The sequence below is a fragment of the Crinia signifera genome, chromosome 1 (genome assembly GCF_055691185.1).
Source record: "Crinia signifera chromosome 1, ASM5569118v1, whole genome shotgun sequence".
NCBI classification, from domain to species: Eukaryota; Metazoa; Chordata; class Amphibia; order Anura; family Myobatrachidae; genus Crinia; species Crinia signifera.
Genome location: NC_139217.1, coordinates 84,085,339 through 84,101,824, shown reverse-complemented (window position 1 = coordinate 84,101,824; position 16,486 = coordinate 84,085,339). Strand labels below are relative to the sequence as shown.

The window sequence follows — 16,486 nt, the reverse complement described above, 5'->3', positions numbered from 1 at the left end:
AATGATCAGCATGATTTATTATTTCGAAATGGAAAATCATGCCAATAGAGTGTGAACCTGGGATTACTGTGTTTGTTGCCACGCCCATTTCCCCTTACCGCATCCTCCTTTGGCTGCTCCTGCTGTCTCTATTGGATGGGTATATTCTGTGCGCTACTGAGACCCATAGCTGGATTAAAGGGAGGCCGGTACTACAATCCCCCCTCTGTTTGGGGTTCCACAGACAGGAACTCACTGATGGTCAATGGTTACCTCAGTAATACAGAGCCGCAGACTGACAGGAGGAGCTCAAATATGAACAGGTGCAGTACTGTCTGCTAAAGGTGGCACTCCATTACAAGCATGCATTAAATGTACTGTCTCCATTTGGATAACTGGTTATATATGTCATTCTGTGGCTGTCTGTAGTGCCAGTACCACCAAGTGTTTTTGGCACTATATAGTGAAACAGGTACATAGACAACAGGACTGACTCCAGGTATGCTATACTATAGAAGATAAATAAAAGATGGCCTAAAAGCATGCCACAACCCAGTAGAGGATATTGGTAAACCAGGGGCAGTTTAACAGATGAGGGGGCCCTAGTGCAGACTCCTTGCGGGCCCCCTTCTCTCTATGGTGCAGGAGACATTGGCACTGTTCCAGAGTCTACTGCCTTTGTGCAGGTTTCTGGAGACATGGAACCCGCATTTGATTTTTGCCACGGCTGGAGTGCCCACATGGGACTTCTGTAAGTAATTAAGCATGGGTGAAGGGTATGCGGTGTAGACCTCCCTGTCCCCTGGGGCCCATGTGCACTGCCTGCTGCCCTTTTCAAATTTTGTACATGATCCATTATGAAAGATAGAGTCACTAGTTGACCTTAGTGCCAGGATAAGTATAATTATAGAAATTGCCCATAGTAATCCCATTATTCATTTTTTCCTTGCTATTCAATAAGGACTCTGCTGCAGCCCAACCTTGATATTAATGGAGACTACTTTCAATTTAATTGACTTCACTCACTATGGCCATAGGCTGAAGCTGACTGAAACATAGCCTTAATTAGAGGTCTTTCCCTCCACATCCCTTACGCACTACGTCGCTTCCTCATGACTCACTCCAAATTCCATGAGACTGATGTCACATCTCACAGCCGCAGCCAGTTTAAGCATCACACAAAATGACCCATCACCAGTGCAAAATTGTGACATCTACAGTATATAACTTGTTTCTCTCTATGGATTTATTACCTGTAGAATCTAAATCACAGCAATTGCTCCTGTCCCTTAATGAGAAGGTTGAAGATCCTGCAGTCTGCAATACATTAAGCCAGAATAAATGAAGGTCATTTGTCACACACATACAAAAAATAGACTGCTCACGGCTGTTAACTAGCATCATGACATCAACACACAGGCTAGAGAAAGATGCGCTGTCACTTATACTTGTTGTGGTTCTGTAATCAATCACTAAGCATGTTAGTGTGACTCCTGTCTCTTCCTAACAGGCAGACTCAATTGCTGCAATGGGGGTGATGCAATAACGGTATCATTTCAGTGCTCTGTCCTAACAATTACTATTGTAGACTTGTTCCTTTTTCATTTGCGAACACTTTCAAGTTTCAAAGGTCTCCAGGAGAAAATTGACGTTCTACATATAATATCATTGTAATATGTTGGATTGGAGATTAATTAATTTGTGTTACTGGAAGCTATTGTCATTATACTGCACTTGAATTCTACTTGAACTGAATGATTGCGGCTTTGAACATCCCTTTTTATGAGAAATACTAATATTGCTGTTCAGAGTACTTGCTCTAAGCATGCTGGACTGGTTTGTTTAGTGAATTAACAAGACCAAGTGATTTCTGTGGTAACAGTGCGCACGCACAACTTCAAAGTAGCTTAAAGGAAGGAAATTATTGATCTGTTTAGAGAAATGGTTTGTCCCTCTCCCCTCTGCTTAAGGTGTGTGGTGCATATCTGGATCTAGTTCTGCTGTGCTTGCGGAGCTGAAGAGATTGCTCTTCTTAATTAAGGGACCCACTCAGCACAGAACAAAATCAGCGTTCCACTCTCTACAAATGTAAAGAGTCAAGGGAGAGGGATATTTCAAGTTTCCAGCAAAACTGGAGGTACTTGTTTCCTAGCACGGCGCCCTCTACTCTATTAGCGTAGAGGGCTATTCTGCTTAGGAAAATCGCATCGCATGGGACATTTTAGTGGCATGCGATGCGTTTTTTTTTAAGTTAATTTATTCACTGCTCATGTCCCCAGGCCATCTCATCGCATGGCATCGCACCTCCCGAAAAATCGCATGCACTGCGCTCGCCACGCTTCGGGCTCGGTGGCTCGCTGTGCTCGCCACGCCGACGTGGATAGTGGCGGAATGAAAAGGTCGGACGCGTTCCGCCGCCGCTCGCCACGCTTCGGGGTGGCGTGGATAGTGGGGGGGGTCATTCAAACATAATTGCATGCCATACAAGTGTCTGGCATGCCATGGCACCCCAGAAAATTGCATGCGATCAAAAAATCGTATGCGATCGCATGCGATTTTGCAGGAGGTGCGATGCCATGCGATGAGATGGACCTGGGGACATGAGCAATAAATAAATTAACTTTAAAAAAATCGCATCGTATTGCATGCCGCTATAACGGCCGTTGCGATGCGATTTCCCTACGGTGCTGTACGTAGGGAAAGTGGGCGCCGTGCTAGGAAACAAGTAACGAACTGGATACTGCAAGTACATGAATACTATCAAAATTGGACCCATTATTATATGGTGACTGTTTTGCTGTCAATCAGCCCATTTTGTGTGAGAACTTTCCTAGCGCTTTAAGATCTGTTTAGTGAATTAAGGAAGAATAGGGATGATATTTAGAATTTTAAAATGAAAGAAATAACACCGAATATTACAGCTCGCCCACATGGGCCGTATTCAGACTTGGTCGCACAGCTGCAAATTCGCACAGTGGCAGATTAACGATACACTGCACATGCATATGATTTGCAGTACGAATGTGCAAGGCCATCCTGCAATCAAATCCTGCTACTATTTCTATACGCATGCCCAGAGGCGTAGCTAGGGTGGTGCCAGCGGAGCTCCTGCTCCGGGCGCCAGAGGTTTGCAGGGCTCTCCCCTGCTGTGCCCTGTGCGGAGAGCATCGAGGGAGCGTGGCCTGGGCATTGAAGAAGCGGCACGCTTGTGCACGCAGCTCCCGCAGAAACTGCCCATTAAACTCTGCTTTTGGCCCCCCTAGTGACCTGCACCCTTCCTCATCACTCGCATGCCCAGCGGGGACCCTCTGGGTTTGGAGTACACGTCCTGCACAGCTGGGGGTCCATGTGCTCATTCCCCGCAAGTTAAGGCCTACCATCAGCACCAAGCCATGACCTTGATTTTTGCTGGCACCCGACGGCCGAGCTCCGCGGACGGATCGTGGCCAAAACTGCGCCCTGGAGCCGCTGGAGGCCCAGAAACAGGGCGCTGAGGTAAACGGTCCTCCCCCACGCCCAGCGCAGCCCTCTGCCCCCAATTTATGAGGCCCTGGAACTTCCACATGCTGGAATATTAACGCTGGTAGTGTCAGCCCACTGAGTAAGTCCACGGCTAGGTGGTGCCTGGGATGTGTTGTGCCCAGTGTAAAAGTTTTATAATGGTGAGCCTGTTACGATGGATTTTGGGCAGATTCGCACGGCTGCGAATGGATGTGTAGCCACTGCCATTGGCACAGCAGTCGCATTAATTCACAAGGCGGGCTTTCACTCTAGTGGGCCGGCATCTAAGCTGAACACAGGCCATGTAAATTTGTGCCCCTGCAATTACAGTAGGTCTGGCTGGGGCCCATAGTCCCGCTCATCTTGCTAGTGAGCAAACATTTATAAACTATAGGCCTTGCTTCCCACCTAATACGGGCCATTTACCAAACCTACAACTGTCCAATGGGAAGAAGACTAAGAGAAAATTGAAGAGGAATGGAAAAGTATTTGGGACATGTCAGAGTGGTCACAAAGATTCTGCTTTCAAACAAATACCAAACAGCATCACACTGGAAACACTGGAAGCTGGGAGTCCCTTCCTATCCTTAGCAACTACAGTATCTGGGATTGTATGCAAATAGGAAAGTTCACCAAACACACAAATTACAAAATTGTGTGGTTTGACTATATATGGCTGTCAGATGGGTTGTTTCCTCAGGTTTCACATCAACCAATATTAAGGAAAAACTAATGGATTGTGGCATATGCAGTTACTGACTGCCTTGGCAAACGGATTCAGTACTGAATCCCGGCGGTCGGGATCCCGGCGTTCAGAATCCCGACGCCGGAATCCCGACAGCCAAAATCCCGACAAGGGGGGGACGTGGATCGCCCCCCCCTTGCGGGCTCTCTGCGCTCGCCACGCAGCGGGCCCGGTGCCTCGCTACGCTCGGCACACTAATTTATTCTCCCTCCAGGGGTGTCGTGGACACCCACGGAGGGAGAATGTGTCGGGATTTCGGCGGTCGGGATTCCGGCGTCGGGATTCTGAATGTCGGGATCCCGACCGCCGGGATTTTAACTGCATCCCTGGCAAACCTATCCCCTCTCCATCCCAGGTCTCTGCATTATAGACATACAGTGCAGTTCCCAATCTCTATATATATTTACCCCACTGTATACAGTACTTCACTTTCTACTATTTCATTTGCTTCTTCCTACTTATGTTGAATCTTTTACCAATGTATGTACATTTAAGATCAAGAACATTCATGTACAGTAATCTCATAAGTATATGCGGTAATATATGAGAACTAGCTTTCTTTAGAGATGAGAAAGAGGAATAGGGAAAAGACGGGTATTACACAGAAACACTAGGAAATGTTTGTTACCTGGGGCCGAGTTCTCGTCTGCATCTGGCTAGAAGCAGTTCTGTGGTAGGCTGAATATGACGGCCGTGGTAACAAAGATCCTAATTAAAAAACATACAGTAAGCAATTACTACTATTAGAAGACAATGGAGTGTAAGAGAATTGGTTAATATGATATGATACACTACATATTTCAGCACTGTAATATGTACATATATATATATAAATAAAATATACACCAGTTCCTGGTGAGTTAGATAAAGGAGCTGTCCATTCCTATTGTGCCCCCTGTGGTATAAATAGTGCCTGAAGGAAACCGAGGAAATGTTTATTTACCGGCCACCATAGATGAATATGCGGTCCCGCACTCCTGCCTCCTAAGTTGGGTGTTTAGGCTGGCCCATGCAGAGTCACCCATAAAGGAGATGCTTGGCGGTTTGGGTGAAGCCTGGTAGTGGAAAATTCTGTTCCAGAGATGGTAGGCACTTGGAATAGAAGACATCTGGGCTGGTCCTGGTCAGCCCAAAGAGGTATATGGGTGTAAAAAGTTACTCAGTCCAGGATCACTGTGAGGGCAATAGTTCCAATTTGCTCCTACCAATTTTTCTTCCTCAAAGGAGTAATTTGGGCTTTATTCTGGTTTGCAAGGGAGAGCGATGTTTCGCGCCTGCGCATGCACATCGCTTCCAGCACGCAGGTGCTGGATGCGAGCAGGAATGGCTAACTGCAAGTTCACCATCCCGTTTGCACCTAGCAGTGCTAGCGGGGGCGTGGGGCAGTGGCGATGGGCAGCGCCCATGGTAATGCCCAGCGTTTCTTGGGTGTTCCCATGAAAATTCTGGGTATTCCCAGGCTAATGCGGCTGCGATGCGGGTGCAGGGGGCGGGCAGCTGACATCAGCAGATGTCAGCTGCCCACCCTCTTTTCCATACAGGGAGACTGCAGACAAAGACAAAGACACTGGAGATCTGCACCTTCCAAATCATTCGATTTGGTCCCCGCACCCAAGGCTACAAATGGATGTTTATGTTTATGCTAAACATCCATTCGCAGCCATGCGGGAGAACTTGGTGAGCGAGGGGGAGTGGGCGGCGGGCGGCTGTACGGGCGGCATTTCATGGCTGGTTGCTGTTGTTCCTAAATGCTTTCACTATATGATAAAATCACTTACAGTTGACCATGGAATATCCAGTAGGGATGAAATCTCACAAACCCTCTTTGTGCAAAGGTGAAATCTTATCACTGAGCTCTTCCGAACGACCCGTTTTGTGTCATGTTAGCAAATGAAGACTGCATGGCTAGGTGCATGAGTTTATACACTTGAGGCAAGTGAAAGTGTGAAGGTGGCATCTTAGATGTTCCACAGCTGCCACATATAGTAAGTACAACTAGGATGTCTTCCTCATAGACATCTTTAATTTTGTTTGAGTCAGACTCGGTGGTGCCCCCCAGATCCTGGTGCCCTAGGCAGTTGACAAAAGCTGCCAAATAGTAGAGCCAGCCGTGGATACAGGGGAGAGTGTTGGATTTACTCGGGTGTCACCTGCTGAGGGATGACACCAAAGTGCCAACTCCCACTCAGTAATAGTAACCAGGTGCTGCAATGTAACATTCCAGCACTCAGCTCCTGTCACAGTGTAGGAGCTGCATCCACCGGACCCCAAGGTAACAGAAATGGGGGATCAGGACATGAGGCCACCCCCAGCCGTGAAGACATACTCTTAACCCACAAAGTCACACCCCTTTTCACCTACAGCGCACAAACCACGTGTCTATCAGCAAATAAAGACAAATTATTTATTTATATATATGTATGTATACATACATACATACATACATTATACATACATACATACACAGCACCCCTTGTACAATAAGCAATAAGTAAATGAAGTGTGGTACTGAAAGATGGAGAGATTGTTCACTAATCTAATGCATTTCTGTTGCAGCTAATTTGTTCCCATATACACCATGATGTGTTTAGAAAATATACATGTACGTAAATAACAAGGTCTGTGCACATAATGATGGATTGTGAAGAAAAAACGTACTTTCCACAGAGTGAGCAGAAGACGCCCTTTTCTCCAACAAGAATGGTATGGTAGGAAGCCGGTTTAACATGGAGCAGTATTTACCGGCGTTGCTAGAAGCAGTAGAGGGCCTCTGCTGGGTAATGTGCACCATAATCAGACACTTTCCCTGAGAAAAACATATAATGTTTCCAAAGATTCTGTTTTAGCTTTACAACTGGACATTCTGACCATGAGCATTGTGTTATAAGGGTCATTATCATGTATCAACAACCCTAACTGCCATAAAGTCATACAGTACAAGCTTATACACTGAGCATCAAAGAGAAAAAATAAGGACACTGCGTTCTTTGACCTAGGGTCCTAAGCAAATGTGCACTCAATGGAATGGTGACACTGGATCATACTTGGCAACCAGTATAACACAAAGAACATGCAGCAAGCAATGGGACAGATGTATTAAGTCTTAACAAGAGATAAATCCAAGGGGGATAAGGAGAGATAAACGTCCAGCCAATCACCTGCTAACTGCCATGTTACAGCCTGTGTTTGTAAAAAGTCAGTAAGGAGCTGATTGGCTGGACGTTTATCTCTCCTTATAACCCTTGGATTTATCTCTTGTTAAAGCTTAATACATCTGCCCCAATGTCCCTTTAAGATGATCCACACTGTGGAATGATTCTGAATGGCACGCAATTGTCAAAATAGACAATTCTAGGTGGTAACCCGGCATTACACGTACAATAACAAAAAAACGTTCCATTTTATGGTAGTGTCATGGGAGTGTTATGGGCATGTAAACTGACTGTAATGTATTACAAAACTTGTGAGCAGGGCCCTCTTACCTAGTCTTGTTACATTAATTTTCAGTTCCTAATTGTAAAGTGCAATGGAATATGCTGGTGCCATATACTATAAGTAACTGTTAAGAAGTAAATGTTGTATACTTACAGATTTCACAAACACTAAGAATGGAGATTTGGTGCTATCCACGACAACTGTGCTCCCGGCTCTGTAGGAACAAAATGTGAGATGTTGGATATATTATGACAGTAGGCCGGTATGTTCCCAGAGGGAATCACCCTGAGGCAGCTGTATCGCGCAGCATGTTTTTGGGGGAGGAAAATGAAGACAATTCATAAAAAATAAATGGTCTTCAAAAGAGTGTCTTAATTAAGAATAAACAGGTGTATCGAGCATTAAATTTAAAGTTGGCATGTCACGTTGTCAATCATAAAATACAGTGATGCGCTTTTAATGGCATTGGTTAGTTAATGTTTACATTTTTTTATCTTTGTTTACATGCAGAGCCATTTTCAACCACCAGATGTTGTAGATTTCACATTGATACACAACATACTTTGATATGCTTTGAAACTCAGACTGTGAAAGTCATTCATTCATTCATTCATATATGGTGTTTTACGAAAGCACAAGTATATTAACAAAAAAGACAGTGACACCTCCTAAATGGATGCCTAGTGTGGAGTCCCTATCAATAATGAGCAAACCAGCCCACAATATTGATAATGATTTGGAATGTGACCAGTGCAAAAAGTGTAATAGCAGGCTCAACACAGGGGTAAGAAAGTTCTCAGCTGCCTTTTATTGAAATTATCCTTCTTTAACAGAACTCATTTTTAAACTAAGAACACATAAAAAAATGTATAGCCTAAAATGTTCAAAACAGATCCTATGCGTACAGTGTGTTGTATTAATTGAAACTGAAGATACAGTACATGCAGCCCAATTCACTAATTACCATTAGGAGAAATTCACTAGCACTAAAAAAAATCAGTGCACACAGGTGATGGGGGCATGTCTTTGGTCGAATATATGCTAAGCACCTCAAATTTACTTTCTGTCATGTTATAGAGCTTATTAAAGTATCTTGTTTATCAGTGTTTTTTTCTGTGTAGAACTACTGCAGTCACCCCCCCCCCCCCCCCCCCTCCCACCCCATATGCAATATACGATATATTGGCTATTTTATTAATGATAGTTTTAATGACAGCCAACGGAAGACAATAGTATATACTGTTAGCTACAATTATAAATCTTATGCAAAGAAAATGATTCAAGGAATCAAATATATTTATAGTTTTAGTGATGTCAATGCTTGCAATTGTGACGTATGATGTACTGCAACTTGAAAAACATATTACTGTATCTTAGCAAAAAGTGAAAAATAAAATGAGACATAAAACCGAATGCCCTATCCAACAATGAAGAGATTAAATATAAATAGTTTCCAAGAAATAGGCATAAACATTACAGGAAATAAAACTAGATAACATTAATAAAATACTATACAATGCCAGAATGATGTTGTTTTCCCTGGTTAAATTCTATTATCTTGTTTTTGTGCTTTTAGATTTTCATTAACCAGTCAAAATGTATTTTCCAAAATGGTTAAATATATGGGAACCCTATTAGTAATAACCTACAATGAACAGAACACTTAATTTGATCTTGTTTATGTTTACTTTTGTATTAATGCGTCCAATGCATTAACATTAGAAAACGATTAAATTTGTCTCCGTATTTAACTAAACTAAAAGTGCCCCACCCACGACGTTCCCACTTAGATTAGTATCGCAATTACTGAGTTAAATGAATAAATTGATGAGTGCTCTAGGGTATTTTTTTAAATAACTAATTTAGCCCAGGTCACAATAATAGTAATTTACTGTAAGCTTTGCAAAAATAAATTCTTGTCAGCAACACAATTGAAAGTAAAGTAAATATAGTATATGTGTGCATCAAATATAAACCAGGATTAGTGGTTTTAGTGTATTATGTATCTATTTGGATCTGTAGCAAAAGGTTGCCAAGCATTGAGGAAGACATATGCAGGCAGTTATGTATAAATTTCAAAATGTTGAGGAAATGAGAAATTCTAATTCTATTTGCTGAGGAAATATGAAGAAACATGCACTATTGTAAGTCTGCAACAACATTGGAGACCAAATCTGCTTTAAACTGGCAACCGCTCAAAAACAGAGTATTAAAATATAAATGCTGAGAAAAAAGTAAACCTAAAAGAATGCAAAGAAATAGGGGCAAAAATTGCCATTGCCAAGGTGTTTAGTCTCCAGTCTTCGCCCACCCGGATGATTGCCTGATTCGCACAAAAGTCTTCATTACCCTATGGTGTCACAAACACTTTGGTGCAAGATCCCGCTGCAATAAGGTGGGGCAGGATTCCATGGCAATTGAATTTACCTAATAGAACATAACAAATATAACCTGTGATGTTGTAGGAATCAGTCTTATAAATCAGCAATTGTATGAAGTAAAATATATCGGCGGCATGTTTAGGGGGATTATTCATTATAAGAATTACCAGTTTCATCACAAATATGGTCATATGGGTCTCTGGCACTATTATAAGTGCAAAAAGTGATGTAGTGAAAATAAAGAATTAAAAACAGCGCTTTGTGTTTAAAAAAAATGTGGCCAAATTTATTAATTATACTTTCAATTAAAATTTTGAAATGGTGGCAAAACTAAAGAACGGGCAGAACAATCAAAAACACCCAAACAGAAACCAATCGGTGTTCAAATCTCCAATCCACATGAGAACCATTTCCAATTATAGGAAATGATTATGTGGATCAGTCTCGCACTATAAAAAAAAAAAAAAAACATTTTATTACAATCAAAGAATTGGAGTCATGTGTGGCATCTAACATCTTACAAATATACAGTCAAAGATGTGACCAACCGTGTCAGTGGTTTCAGGATTGGACTGGACTATTTATGAACCAATCTTGAAACCATTTGAATTGGTGAGTCCACCACTCAACCAATCAATAGCCACTAAATAATCAGAAATATAAATACATACATACTCCCTAGAAGAAGGCTAAAGCAGCCGAAACGCGTTGGAGCTTACATATCAGACACTTGAATACTATTCCACGCCAGAGAAAAATAACTTTATTCCATCCCGCGAATCTCGCGGTGCAACAAGCTGCAGTTTAACAGAAGCGCGAGCTGGTAAGCTGACAGCAGGACGGAGAAAGACGGAGTGCGAGCGAGGACAGCCGGACGTAACAACTGAGAGGACGGGTAAGTAGGAGGTAGCGAGTGAGACGAGAGGCAGGAGGGTTCCCAGGCAGGGAGGTCAGAACACGGCGCACGAGTCACCGAAGGAGACCCGGGCGGCGTGACTGACATCCCTGTAACACACAATCACCAACCAGGACCGAGGTGTCCCCACACACGCACAGCAGGCATCGGCGGGTGATTTAGCGTCATCTGGCAAAACCCTACATGCACCATCCACCCCTCTTCCGAAAACCACTTACCACCAACGTCTTTATCAGCAAAGGGGTACCTGAAGACATCTCCAAAACATCTGAGTTAGCGGGACACCGCGCTCATTGTTAAGCCCGAGACTGTACATTATATCACCTGCAACCTATCATTCCCGTTTATGACATTACTAGAAGGATTTACCTTTCTTCTCTGACGTGGCAATTGGATATTAAATAGGAGCGTACACACTGCCCAACCAGGACAGACCACCAATCTGACTCTTTGGGAGTTTGTATGCATATTGGAACTGTTGAACTACATAACTGGGAGCCATTGAGGCTAACAGGTAGTTTTCACCGTGCTGCAATATTCTTGCAGCTTCATGTCATTGTATGAATTTGTCAACTACCTTTAATTTTAAAATTCTTCATGTATATCTTTGTTTTCAAATTTTCAAGTAAAGTGTGCTTTGCAATTTACCAGTAGATTATTATTAGTAGATTACACACACCACAACATTGGGGCGGAGCGCAGCACTAAAAACCCAAATACTATAAATACATACAGTAATATGACTTTGAGCCATTAAATGTTGGCATTAGATGTTAGCAAATGTGTTATCAGAGAATCTATTCATCCTTAGAACTTTCCCAAGTAATTGCATCTTGGCAAGCCATCTGAGGCTTTAGGGGGCTTCCACTTCACATAAGAATTTTTAAATGGGAAAATACCAAGCACTATTTCATTAGCCTTGAACTCTATTTAATTCTACCTTAATTTGATTAGAATTGACAAAGCTCCATTTTTATTGGTTACATGATTTTGTAATTTCATTAAGTAGTCTAAGCACAAATACGACTTCATACATTCTGCAGAGAGTACGCAGTATCCGATCTTGTATTAGAACATTATTTACATTGCAGCAATAATAACTGACCACCATTATACTGTAAGTACAATACTGTAGCTGTGTGCTATGATCATACTCAGCGGCCTTGTCATTCAGGGATGGATTAATGGTGGGGCAGCGACAGGAGCGGTCACCCTGGAGCACCTACACCCGGACACCCGGATTCCAAGTAAATGGATTATTAATACATGAAATAAGAAAAAAATATGAAAAATGTATAAAAGGACGGATACTTAAAAGAGTTACTGAACATCTGAGCATAACATTGGCATTTTGCATACCATGTGCCCATGAGATGCCTCCTGGTGAGTAATGGAATATATGCAAATGTTTCCAGATTCTCACATTTATATGCGAAGTGATAAGATATTGATTCTAGTCTTTCAGGTTTCAACAGGCTTGGCTTCATACAGATTTCCTGCCCAGGCCAATTTTAAAGATGTGTTATACCACTTCCAGATCAAAATACCAAGTCGCACCCGGGATTTTGTACACGGACTTACCTTTATGCAACCTGGCTGAGACTTCTTTCAGGTGCAGCCCCAGGGCCGATGAGATGAGATCATCTCCAAACACCTGATCTTTCTATGCAGTAAATGGGTTCCGGGGTCGGATTGACATTGGTTACCCGTTTACACCGGGCCTTTTTGGGGTTCTTGACGTGAAAATCCATGCTCGCTACGGTAATTCCACTGACAAATATCCCTGGTTCACATGCAATAACCCAGGATTTTCTTGTCAGTGGAAAAGGGGTATTAAATAAAAAGTACCAACACTAGAACTGCATGCAAGTAGCATACTGAAATGGGGATTGGTAGCAGCATCTATCAGCATCAAATTAAAAGAAATTGCTTATGGAGATGATGTTACATACAGCTCTGTTTATGTATAATTTTACATTTAATTAAATATAACAGTTTATATTTGGTGTCTGGAGAACTTGTGTTCTGCTTTTAATATCCTCACATCCATTTAATAATGGGACTTAGTGGAAAACCTAAGTACTACTTTATTTATTTATTTATATTTATTTATTTACAGTTTCTTATATAGCGCAGCAGATTCCATTGCACTTTACAATTGTAGACAGTGATAGAAAAAAACTGGGTAAAAACCAGACAGACTTGGAGGTAGGAGGGCCCTGCTGCAAGCTTACAATCTATAGGGACATAGGAGGGAAACACAAGGACAGGCACCAGTAATAGCATAGCAGTTCCACCAAGTTGCAGGTCCAGAAAGGAAGCTATATAATACATAAGTGCCTCAGAGGGTTATGTGTGTAGTTCTTAAACATGATAGGCTTGCCTGAAGAGGTGAGTTTTCAGCGAATGCTTGAAAGTTTGGAGGCTTTTGGAAAGTTTTATTGTGCATAGGTTGGGAGCAGTCAAATGAAAGCCCTGTAATAGTGAATGGGAGCTAGTAATCCGTGCAGAAGAGAGACGCAGATCTTGTGCAGAGTGGTCGAGTTGGGAGATATTTAAAGATAAGTAAACAGATACATGGATAATAGCTTTATATGTAAGTAGAAGTATTTTTTATTAAATATGGTAAATTACGGGCAACAAATGGAGGGACTGACAGAGCGGATCGGTAGACGATGAACGTCTTGCTAGGAAAATCAGCCTAGCAGTAGCATTCAAAATGGATTGCAGTGGCGAGAGTCTGTTCTTGGGAAGACCAGTAAGGAGACTATTGCAATAAACAATGTATAATGAGTGCATGGATTACAGATTTAGCAGTGTCTTTTGTAAGATAGTGTTGTATTTTGGATATGTTTTTTTAGACAAATGTTACATGATTTGGAGACAGATTGAAAGTCGAGGATGACCCCTAGGCAGCGAGCATGTGGGGTAGGATAGATTGTCAAGTTGCCCACAGTAATGGAGATATCAGTATGTTAACTGCTCTTGGCTGGTGGGAATATAATTAATTCAGTTTTGGAAATGTTGAGTTTGAGGTGGCGAGAAGACATCCAAGATGAAATGGCAGAGAGGAATTCAGAGACTAAGCCCACATCCACTGGTGACAACTAACCACACAGGAAATAAAGCAAATACATAGATATTTTCTTATTAATTATTATAATCATTCATTTATACAATTATACCCTTTTTCTGATTATTTTTTTTTTATTGGCACAGTGCCAAATTATTTCCCAAACTGCCCCTCCCTGTTGGATCTATACTTAGATTACCTTTTAAATGAAAAATATTATATTTTTACTTGGATTTTACTTTAGTATAAAAGATTAAAAAAAATAAGAAAAAATCTGGTTTGGATAGACCTATGGAAGAATCATTTTGGATTATATGATTCAAAAATAAATTCAAGAAATTCTATTGGATGATGTTGTTGCCAATGGTACGGTGGTTAGAGACATTAATAGTTGAGAGAGAGGATGATAAGGGAGAATTAGGGTGCAAATGAAGAAGTTCAAAGTAGTGAGGGGTCGTGGATTGGAGGAGAGAATAGTTTGATGTACTACTGTTTGGACTGAGATAGGATTGTGCTGTTGAAAGAGATTATGAATTTGAAATGGAGGAAATTTAGATGAGACTCTGACTTTATAATGTACCATTTAGCAGTGCAAGAGCATTTCTGAAGATAGCAAGTGATTGGATTGCCAGGGTTTAAGGGAAGTCTGAATGTAACAGCCTAGAGTAAAAAGCAGCGGTGTAACTAAAATTTGTGCGCCCCCACCTCCACACCCCCCTCCCCCACTCACCCTAGCTCACCCCCTCACCCTGCATCTTCCGCCACGCTGTCGATCCGTTTCGGTCCCGGCTTCCTGGACCTGCTATCAGTCCCGGCGCTCCTGATCTTCTTGTTAGAATGTCACATACAAAATGTCCGCCGCCTTACAGCAGACCATTATTTTAGGATGCAAGAGGAGGTCACCGCCTCCTGTAGCATCCTTAATAACTGTCTGCTGTGAAGGGGGTGGCCATTTTACAAACTCTAACAGGAGGAGCAGCAGGAGCACTGGGACTCACACCGCAGAGATGCGGCGACCTCATTAACAATAGCTTCCGCAGAAACCGTGGGGCCCAAACTTACCTAGCACCTCCAAGAGACCGCGGGGTCTGCAGGGCTATTGTTACACCACTTTTAAAAAGTAGAGGTCAGAGTGGCGTGAGATACGTTGGTAAGGGCATTAACACTTCTGTAGTTCTCCAGAGTTCTGCTGTGACTTGCACACGTACCAGTGCAGAATACAGATTCAAGAGTTGATAAAGAGTGGAATAAATTTGTTTCTAGACTTGTGACTGAAGTGACATACAGTAACTTGACTGCTGAGCTGTACCAGGGTGTACTGTAGGCAATATTTAGTAATGGCATGTCAACAAAACTGTGGGCTATGCAGAGCTGGATGGGTACTAGTGTATTATCACTAAGCAAATAGCTTAGTGCCCTATTCAGCGTAGTGAGATCGCATCACATGCAATTTGTGTGCGGTGCGATGAGATGGTACTAGTTCATTTTCACTGCACCCCTGGCCGCATGCGGTTTTATCACGTGCAATGCGATTCAGCACACCCCCACTATCCACGTCGATGCGATGCAATGCGATTTAGCACACCCCCACTATCCACATCACCCAGAAACATGGCGAGTGCAGCAAGCCCCGCGAGGTAATGCGGAATGCATCCTCCCGACCATTTCATACCCCCACTATTCACGTGGGGCTCGCCATGCTTTGGGCTCATTTTCCACGGCCGCTCGCCATGCATCAGGCTCGTTTTGTGCGGCCCCTCGCGGGGCTCGCTGTGCACGCCACGCTTCGGGCTCACCACACTTTAAAAAATCAACTCCACGCTGACATGAATAGTGGGGGTATGAAATGGTCGGGAGGACGCATTCCGCGTTACCTCGCCGGGCTTGCTGCGCTCACCATGCTTTGCGGGGCTTGCTGCGCTCGCCACATTTTATAAATTCAACTCCACGCCGACGTGGATAGTGGTGGTATGAAAAGGTCGGGTGGACGCATTCCGCTGGATAGAAGGATATATAAATGCTCCCCAAATATAGGGTGGCACAAGTGCACCGTGGTGATGATTATGAAACCATATGGATGGAGGCAACTGCATATGGATAAATATATAGATCTAGTTCTGTGCACACAATGTAGGACCAATTAGACAGCCTTCATTCAGCTGAACATCAGGCCCAGAATAGCCAAAACCCAGGATCAGTTAGGAAGACACTGGATGAGTTATACATATTTGGTAGCTCAGTTTTGTTTTATGTACATTAATCGAATTCTTCAAATAACAGAAACTCGGGTCCCGGTAGAGCCAACAATATTGTTTCTTAATAAGGTTAGCATCCACATAAGTGATGCAGTAAAGCTGCTAAACATGAGTGGATAGTAGAAACATGTTCCTCCTAAATGGTTTGTTTCCACAGTTAGTACTGTACTTATTCTGTCTACTTAATGATCGAGCACCTGC

At 42.7% G+C, this 16,486-nt stretch overlaps 1 protein-coding gene across 1 annotated transcript in view; it reads right to left on the bottom strand.

Moving 5' to 3' along the window:
* LOC146028474 (uncharacterized) overlaps positions 1 to 16,486 on the bottom strand; it is a 71,242-nt gene that overhangs the window by 21,782 nt on the left and 32,974 nt on the right. Inside the window, exons 10-13 of the mRNA XM_083158314.1 lie at positions 7,814 to 7,874; positions 6,884 to 7,031; positions 4,854 to 4,933; positions 1,233 to 1,296 (exon numbers count right to left, since the gene is read on the bottom strand). Coding sequence (XP_083014440.1) covers positions 1,233 to 1,296; positions 4,854 to 4,933; positions 6,884 to 7,031; positions 7,814 to 7,874 — 353 coding nt within the window. The remainder of the gene's footprint in view (positions 1 to 1,232; positions 1,297 to 4,853; positions 4,934 to 6,883; positions 7,032 to 7,813; positions 7,875 to 16,486) is intronic.